The 7,614-nt window shown below is 47.6% G+C and overlaps 5 protein-coding genes across 5 annotated transcripts; 3 read left to right on the top strand and 2 right to left on the bottom strand.

The window, feature by feature from the left end:
* BT62DRAFT_135516 (uncharacterized protein) lies at positions 1-791 on the bottom strand. Its single transcript, XM_043179811.1, has 5 exons — positions 662-791; positions 474-559; positions 306-420; positions 115-233; positions 1-43 (listed from the first exon to the last, which is right to left on the bottom strand). The coding sequence occupies exons 2-5, from the start codon at positions 482-484 to the stop codon at positions 37-39; spliced, it is 252 nt and encodes an 83-aa protein (XP_043032583.1). The 5' UTR covers positions 485-559; positions 662-791; the 3' UTR covers positions 1-36.
* BT62DRAFT_135530 (uncharacterized protein) lies at positions 363-947 on the bottom strand. Its single transcript, XM_043179812.1, has 4 exons — positions 851-947; positions 655-794; positions 474-605; positions 363-420 (listed from the first exon to the last, which is right to left on the bottom strand). The coding sequence occupies exons 2-3, from the start codon at positions 784-786 to the stop codon at positions 519-521; spliced, it is 219 nt and encodes a 72-aa protein (XP_043032582.1). The 5' UTR covers positions 787-794; positions 851-947; the 3' UTR covers positions 363-420; positions 474-518.
* A 375-nt stretch (positions 948-1,322) lies between these two features.
* BT62DRAFT_1014424 (uncharacterized protein) lies at positions 1,323-3,257 on the top strand (the record flags this gene model as incomplete). The annotated part of the gene is made up of 6 exons (XM_043178214.1): positions 1,323-1,486; positions 1,549-1,768; positions 1,803-1,875; positions 2,474-2,580; positions 2,769-2,924; positions 2,988-3,257. 6 exons carry the CDS (start codon positions 1,323-1,325, stop codon positions 3,255-3,257), a joined length of 990 nt encoding a protein of 329 aa, XP_043032581.1.
* A 546-nt stretch (positions 3,258-3,803) lies between these two features.
* Positions 3,804-4,436, top strand: BT62DRAFT_958230 (uncharacterized protein). Its single transcript, XM_043188443.1, has 3 exons — positions 3,804-4,079; positions 4,130-4,232; positions 4,292-4,436. The coding sequence occupies exons 1-3, from the start codon at positions 3,865-3,867 to the stop codon at positions 4,385-4,387; spliced, it is 414 nt and encodes a 137-aa protein (XP_043032580.1). The 5' UTR covers positions 3,804-3,864; the 3' UTR covers positions 4,388-4,436.
* Positions 4,437-6,919: 2,483 nt separating this feature from the next.
* On the top strand, positions 6,920-7,609 carry BT62DRAFT_924935 (ankyrin; the record flags this gene model as incomplete). The annotated part of the gene is made up of 3 exons (XM_043184681.1): positions 6,920-7,162; positions 7,195-7,267; positions 7,315-7,609. Coding segments are annotated over 3 exons (611 nt in total), but the record flags the coding sequence as incomplete, so codon positions are not given.
* Positions 7,610-7,614: the final 5 nt, after the last annotated feature.

Genomic DNA, 7,614 nt, shown 5'->3' with positions numbered 1-7,614 from the left:
TGAGTACTTTCTGGAATCCATGCTTTTATTCCAGTGTTACCGCCTAGATGACATGAATTCAGCTCTTATTCAGCGAGACCATACCCCGGTGTGTACGGTAAATGGATTATTAACATTATAGCAGCCCTGTTCATCGGCTGGTGGACGCGCGTCGTGCCAGGAAAGGATCCTTGATGATAATTATTCTGCTGTTTCATGTCGGGCGCCCAGGAATGTACTTCGCGAGACGTGCACTACCCTCGTCCCGGTGAGCTCCCTCTATGGAGAAAGCGGACCACCTGAGCGGAGATTGGCAGGGAACTCACCGTTTTGTACTCTGTTTTCACACGGTCTTCCTGCACAAGAGAAAATCTCACCGAAATTGATAAGGACGAGACCAGGTGCACGGCGATATAGTGAAAGAGCGCTGACGAACTGAGGCTGGATCCCTCGATGTGAGAAAAGCCCTTTAGCTGAGTAATTGTAGCATTAACTCCATCTTCATGATCGCCTATCAATCCCGGAGACCATCCTCCACTTTATATGAACGCGTTTTTTGACAGTGCAGTTGAGATTCCTCCTGCAAACATACAAAGGACAATTACTCGGGGCAGGGGTATGTACGTCTGAAGCAATGTGAATATGACGCATAGAAGAGGTATGGACGGGACGTACCACACACCTCGAAATCAGAGTTCCCGTTCGTTGAAGATCATTCCTTTCGCGTTCTTGCTCAACACTGAGAAGGCGAGTTAGGTGTCCCAATTGGTTGGGCTCTGTCCTCGTCCTTACTCCTGTACTATGCATTTCCGTTGCTGAACACCAAGAAATGTGAGAGGGAAGTCTGGCTGCTTATATGCGCATCGCGTACCTCTCGTTCATTATTTTCAACACTCCGTTCGAACACTACAACATAGGTCCGGGCCCCTTTGCAAACTCTGAGGATCTGGTGGCTCAAGTTCAGCCATCGTTTAATGGAAGAAGATGAAGAATTGATGGAGTCTTGCAGCCGAGGAAGAGGATGAGCAGCGCGAGGTCATAGCGTGTGAAAGGCAGCTACGCTCTCCCTCTGTCTTATTTTGTCGTCACTAGTCCTGTAGCTGCAGACAACCATGAGTCGGAACTGTGTCCGGTCTGAGCGCTGGTGCCGACGTAGTACACTCCCGGCCCGTCGTCATGCAATTTCTGTCGGGATCTCCTACTATGGTATACAACCAACGAAGACTGGAGAGCTTGAGCTTGCTGTGCCAATCGAGCTTGGTCACGAACTGAAAGAGCAGATGCCATGGTGGCGAGCTTCTGTTGGGAAGACTCGCTAGCAAGAAAAAGGCTAAAAACCTATTATGAGCGTAGTCGATACAAACAAGAACATTGAAAACGCGAAAGACGGCCGTAGCATAACTGCCAGGATCCTAGGAAACAAATTTCCGAATACCAAGACGACGACGCCGCCACCGCGCAAGATGAACGCGAAAAGCACGAGGCAAAGAACGCCGCCTGTTCCTCAGTATTCGAAGTCTCAGAGGTAGATCCATGAAATGGCGAGCGAAATGCAACATTGATTCCAAGTCTTGATGGCGACGGTCCTTCTGGACTAGAAGGTCGCCTTCAGCCACGTCGCTGCCTTCGCCGTGGATGTCTGCTACGCGACCATGGCAACAGAGATGGCGTGGAGGGAGTAGAAAGAAGGAAAACTGTATTAGCCGAACATGGATGCGGTTCGGAAGTTGCGTGGCTGAAGTCAACTATCCTCTCAAATTTACCGGGGAATGCCGCCCGGGCCGCGAAGGTCGACGACCATTTTTTTCTTCACGTTTAGGCAGGATGAACCACAGATCTGGTGGATGGAATGGTTGATGGGCATCGGGCTTCCTTCAGAGGGCCTCATGGAGGATCGTATGAATAGAGGGCGGGGCGGAGGATGCATAGGCGATGCTTATTTCAATATCTCAAAAATGCGACCAAAAATGCACCTTTTCAGTTATTGTGAAAGAACGCGGACACAGGTGAGTATGGAATAAGCTCGAAATGCATTCTATGCATCTTCTTCATGACACTGTGGTGATGAGAACATAAGATTGGTGTGGTCTCCTGGGATATATCTAGAGTATGTCATGATTGACCAATCAGCTTTGAGCTTCAAGATATACTCCAGAAGGTCTCCAAATATCCCCAGGGTGTCTATGCAGCCATCACCACAGTGTGATCACCGACATCTAGACAATGATTGGATAGCTTGAGGGACTGAACCACAGCCAATGGCCACCACCTGGGCTGTCAGAGATGTACACAGCACCAACAGAAAGGTAAAGATTAGTCTCATTCCAGTGGTGATAGAATATCTGAAGGGCCTTACAGACACCAAGGGTTTTACATCCACAAAGTGCAGTTACTGGTGCCCCTAGCTTTTGCATCTTTAGCCAGCCAGACTCTTCTATGTGTGCTGTATATCTGTCACGCTATGGGCCGTTTAGGAAGTTGAATCCTTTCCTAGTTCTCAGATCGAGCTCGAGTAAAGCCGTCATCAGGTTCACAAAGAGTCGAAACCGTGCAAATGCCGACACCGACTACATCTGTGCAGACGTGATTCTGCATCCGAATGTGAGTTACCATCAGATGACAGCGGTGGATTACTACGAAACGCATGCGACACACAATGGAGACCGCGATTGCATGATTTCGAGACAGATCAACATTCACTAATAAGTAACGCGTTAAGCATAGCCTTCTTCGGTGGATTTATGATCACTCAGTACTTTTTTTAATCGTTTACTGTCTTCTGGCTCTAGCACATACCCGAGTCCTCGTCGGAAGATGCCACAACAAATAAATGCTTTGTTCTTTCATGTTTGCGGCAGGCAACCTTCACGTACACTATGTTCTTTTCTTCGGCGCTTGCTGTCGGCGCACACTACGCGAGACACCCTTCCCCGACCCGCTGTTTCGTAAATGACAGGGCTAATGCGAATCGGTGAGCTGCTTTGCTGAAACCCGGATGTCTTCTGCAGCCAATATCCCAGCTCGCACTTGGCAGAATTTTTGGAAGTACCCTTCCACTGCCAGAGAAACCTTCAAGTCATCTTCTACGAGAGAACTCGAATCCTGGCCTAGTCTGTCTAAACTTCGAGTCTTGGAACAAGGGCTGTCTATTCTTGTCGATAGGCGATCGATCATCTATCTTCGCGTCTTCGTCCCATGACAGTTGGTATTTTTTGACTATTGCCCGACTACCCTTGCGTTTCGTCTGTTTTCGTCTCATCAATCGTGGTGCCACATGAACAAGTCCCTGCTCGATAGAAATATCTGTGCTCGTTATATCTGGGTCTTCAGACACAGGTCTCGAATGTTCAATTTTTGATTTCTTTCCCGATCCTGAACAAGTGTTGAAACCGGAAATTGTCTGCTCTTTTCCAAGTATGGCATCATCATTTGTCCGGGTATCTAAACTTTACACCTTCCTGGCAAATCAGAAGTGGGCTATGACAGTGAGTATTAACCCGGTCCGCTTATCTACTGATCGTGGATCTTCATTTGGGGTTCGACGAGAGACGTTCACACACCCACCAGGATGGAGTACGATTGAGGTCTTGTGCAAGCATTCAGAAGTATAACGTCAGTGTCAGCATGAAGCGCGTCGTGAAATCCTGTGATACCCTTATCCTGGAGAATGAACAGAAATGAGTACCTGGAATTTATACGTCTCCGATCGTACACCTTTGTACGGCAGCTTCGGGAGAAACAACAATGTCCTTGACTTCATGCTTCTTGTAGCCGAAGCCGTTACCAAGCATTAGTAACCGAGGTCGGCCAAAGCACTAGGATCCCGAACTGTTGGACTTGCATAAAAACTCGTCAAAGATACTCTTACAAACCTCACTCACGAACATGCCTCTTCACCGCTTCTACATTCCTGTCGGATTGTATTCCAAAGAGGATAAAACTGCTGTCGTCAAAGCCGTCCAGCAGTGCTACCCCAACTTGCCCAAATTCTACGTTGTCGTGATCTTCATTGAGGTCGACAAGGAGAATTTCCACGTCGGAGGGGAGGCCACCGACAACTTTGTCCGCATAGTTGTGCACCATATGGCCGCCCATTTCAGGTATGCTCCTAGGTCGTTATAATCGGTGCGCGATTGAGAAGGTTATGTAGTGATGAGTACAAGAAAGAGTTCAGCGAGGGATACAACAAGGCATTGGAGCCGTTCATAAAGGCACGAGGTGCCGACTGGGAGATACAAATCGCGGAGATGGACGTGGGTATTTCCAGTTGGTCTTGAACACTGTGGAAGTTGACGACTTGGTTTTACTATAGCGAGGCATGTGGGTGATGAATGGCATCAACCCCCCGCCGTATAAGTCAGAAGCAGAAGCCCTCTGGTACAAAGAGAACCGACCTTCGGAGTACTAAATTCTGCTCAGAGGAGAAAGCGAGTGCCAATAATGTATAATATACATACACACTTGTCATGACTATCGTCTGATGAGACGAGGTTCTCCCTATCTGATTTTCGATTGTTCATGTTGGAATGATTATAAGTCTGGACAAGAAAAAGTAAATTCGGACAGCTAACAATGCATTTTAGGTATATGACCAACAGTTTCGGAATTTCATGTCACCAAAAGCCCTTCAGCATGCGCGCCAAGAGTACACGTTCCTGTGATGACTATAAAAGTAAGTCTTCAACGAAAATTAATAATTGAAAAACAAAGTAACCATTCATGCGCTTCATGAAATGATTGATTTTGTCGGTTCTTGATCACAACCACGCCTGGGTTAAATGTCTATGCTCATGAGCTCCAAAGTAGAAGGGTCGGGCGGGAATATTCCTCGCAGAACCCTTGCTACTTTGAACAGCATGGGTTTCCTCCATGACTGTCCAAACTACTAGAAGACGAACGGTACTTGAGAGAGAAGTCGGCAGCTAGGGTACTGGAACCCCGAGCTCCTATGTGATGTGTGTCTTAGCTCTTCGCCATAGATACTAGTTGATATGAGAACTCGTTCAGGGTTTTCTCGTGCATCGAAATGGCAGTAGATAATTTGTCGCTCTTTGCGCGTTCTCGGCCGATGTTTTCTTTTCGAGTGATTTCATCCGTGATATTGATATATTCGACCAGCGATATACAATGACATAGACATCCTGGTGATGTAGCAAGCACGTCTGGCTGGAGAGTTGTCATTAACATTAGCTATTGTGCCCTCGCCTAGGACATCTGAAATGGACATACATCTCACGCTCTTATTTTGATGGTAGAAACGTCTTTTGCGGTGAAAGAGGAAGTAAAGCAGCGGCTACGCGTCGACCTTCCTCTGCCAATACGTTATACGTCGAGCAAGCATTTTTCTAAGGAGAGGATGGATAAGATAAAGAGGCTTTAAGAGACACGGCAAACGTACGATGTCCATCGTATCCACTTGGACGCCCAATTGGCTTATGTATGTCTGAATGAATAGCGGTGGTTGCACTAATCGCGTACCTGTCCCGAGAAGTAATATTTCTACTAAATATTAGGACATATAATCTAGAGAACAAGACCAAAAATGAACAGGGTCTGGGCGAAACAAGGTCAAAATTTTCCAGGTGTTCCTTCCTCCATCCTTGCCACAAAGTCTTTGACACATCCCATGGAAGCGCCTATCCTTCTAGAAAATGCATGCCGAAGTCGACCATCTGAATGTCTTGATTGGTTATTCTCTTAACTTGCACTGCTGGTGAATTGTCGTTGGAGAGGAAGTTGGTCAGTCCTCTGCCTCTATCATGGTCACCTAGGCTTCTCCAGCATGTGCCTGAGTGCAAAAGACGGAATGGTGGGTAGAAAAACGCTCGTTGGCGAGCAGGAGTGAGAACGCGTAGTAGACAGTGCATCACGCTTCCAAGGCACAATAGCAATAATAGCAGTGCAAGAAAGCCAGGCTCAAATCAAGCCTAACTGAAGAAAGGGAGGAAATGATGTTCGGATTCATCGTCTTGTAGCGGAACGGAATCAGCCAAAGTACTACAGGGACCTTGATGGAACTGAACGGTGAACTGCAAGTTCTCAGGCACTGTAGTTTGAAAGCAGTTGCATGATGCTCACATTCTGAACTGATACAACGAAACGCACTGGTAAAAGGTCGGGAAATGAAACAGCATCGTGCCTTCACTGCCCTGGGCGCGATTTTGTTTCAGCACATTATCTGAGCGACCCTACCATCTGAAGGTGTCAGCCTGAGCATCTACTTGTCGTGTGTTCGATTATCTTCGATATTCTAATAAATTAAGTTAGAAGGGTTCGGGGCCGTACTCACGACCTTTGGGCCGGCACAAGCAGTCATTCTTTAGCATCATCTTGATCTCCTCGTGCATGCAGAGAAATCCCGTCAGTCGCAGATACTGGTCGTGTGTATGTTGTCGCAGTCTGAGTCCTCGATGGTCTATTCAATAGTCGCTACGGGGGAAAATCTGTACAATACGTTTGACACAATTATGAAGAGTAAACGGAGAGCTTACCCTTGCAACATTCGCAGCATAATCCAGTCGACAGAATACCTTGGCATCTGTTTCGACTATGTTTACGAATGTGTTGTGACTTGAAAAAATATCTGCTTTGAAGTAAAGGACACGGAAGATGGGGTGAGGGGCAACGTTTTGCATTCTTAGTTAAATTGATAATGCTCGCCAAGAGACTTTCGATCCTGTCTTTGGCGCATGCAGTCCTGACTGCAGCTGCTTGGCCAACACTGCTAAGTGATGACACCAGTTCCTGGACTGTAAAATTAAGACCAGGACCGACCAGTCGCTGAGGCATCGTACTGAGGGATATTAAATACAACGACGTAGTCAACGTCCAGGAGAGCCCGAGTCGTTCGAATTTGAAAAGCTGACAAAGAAAATAACGCTTCCGTCTCTCACCTACTCTACTCGCCTTGACTGGCTTTGATGGCAGAATCATCTTCAGGATGCCCCCATCTCATGTTATCATCACTCCGACAAAGTCTACCCACCAAGGAGATGGCAACGGCGGACTCTCGGTAACCAAACAGATGCGCAACATCCTGGACCAGCCTGGCTACCTATCCTTCGAAATGGGCGGCGAAACTCTTCGAGTACTTTATAACGACATATCCTCTTCCTTTGACCGTCAAGAGCTCACTTATTTCGGACTATGCTGCTACCTGGGAGACTACCTCAGAGTCGTTAAGGTGAGCTTGACACATCCATCAAGTCTCCTCAGTTACTGAACTGTCAATTCATGAAGTCGAATCTGGAGACACCTCCTCCCTCGAAAGTACAGAGACGCCATACAGGTTTGGGTATCTCACCATCTTGTCCGGCGCGCAACGCTTGCAAACAGCCAATCCCCAGCATATCGACGTCCTCAAATATCTCATATCCCGCGGCGCGCCTGTAGACCTTCCAGATATCACTGGATGCACTGCCCTATCCCACGGAGCCATGAACCACATGGCGAAACTCGACATAGCTCGGGTCCTTCTGGAATCTGGGTCAGATCCCAATCAGCGTAACCGCTACGGCGAAGTCCCTCTACTCGGATGCTTCCAGACCAACGGAATCGGCGCTATCGACCTCCTCATGGAATTCGGCGCCGACATAGACATTGCAGACGCAGACGGAGTCAAGCCACGGGAGTTTC

The sequence above is a fragment of the Guyanagaster necrorhizus genome, assembly GCF_019112545.1.
Source record: "Guyanagaster necrorhizus MCA 3950 unplaced genomic scaffold BT62scaffold_120, whole genome shotgun sequence".
Taxonomy (NCBI): Eukaryota; Fungi; Basidiomycota; class Agaricomycetes; order Agaricales; family Physalacriaceae; genus Guyanagaster; species Guyanagaster necrorhizus.
This window is presented reverse-complemented; position numbering and strand designations above follow the sequence as displayed.

Coding starts and splice junctions, on each gene's coding strand:
- BT62DRAFT_135530 (XM_043179812.1), bottom strand. CDS start 786: ATGCATAGTACAGGAGTAAGGACGAGGACAGAGCCCAACCAATTGGGA. Junction 606..654: donor CTCTGATTTCGAGGTGTGTG/GTACGTCCCGTC, acceptor ACATTGCTTCAG/ACGTACATACCCCTGCCCCG.
- BT62DRAFT_958230 (XM_043188443.1), top strand. CDS start 3,865: ATGCCTCTTCACCGCTTCTACATTCCTGTCGGATTGTATTCCAAAGAG. Junction 4,080..4,129: donor CATATGGCCGCCCATTTCAG/GTATGCTCCTAG, acceptor AAGGTTATGTAG/TGATGAGTACAAGAAAGAGT. Junction 4,233..4,291: donor TACAAATCGCGGAGATGGAC/GTGGGTATTTCC, acceptor GTTTTACTATAG/CGAGGCATGTGGGTGATGAA.
- BT62DRAFT_135516 (XM_043179811.1), bottom strand. Junction 234..305: donor TGAAAACAGAGTACAAAACG/GTGAGTTCCCTG, acceptor GGACGAGGGTAG/TGCACGTCTCGCGAAGTACA.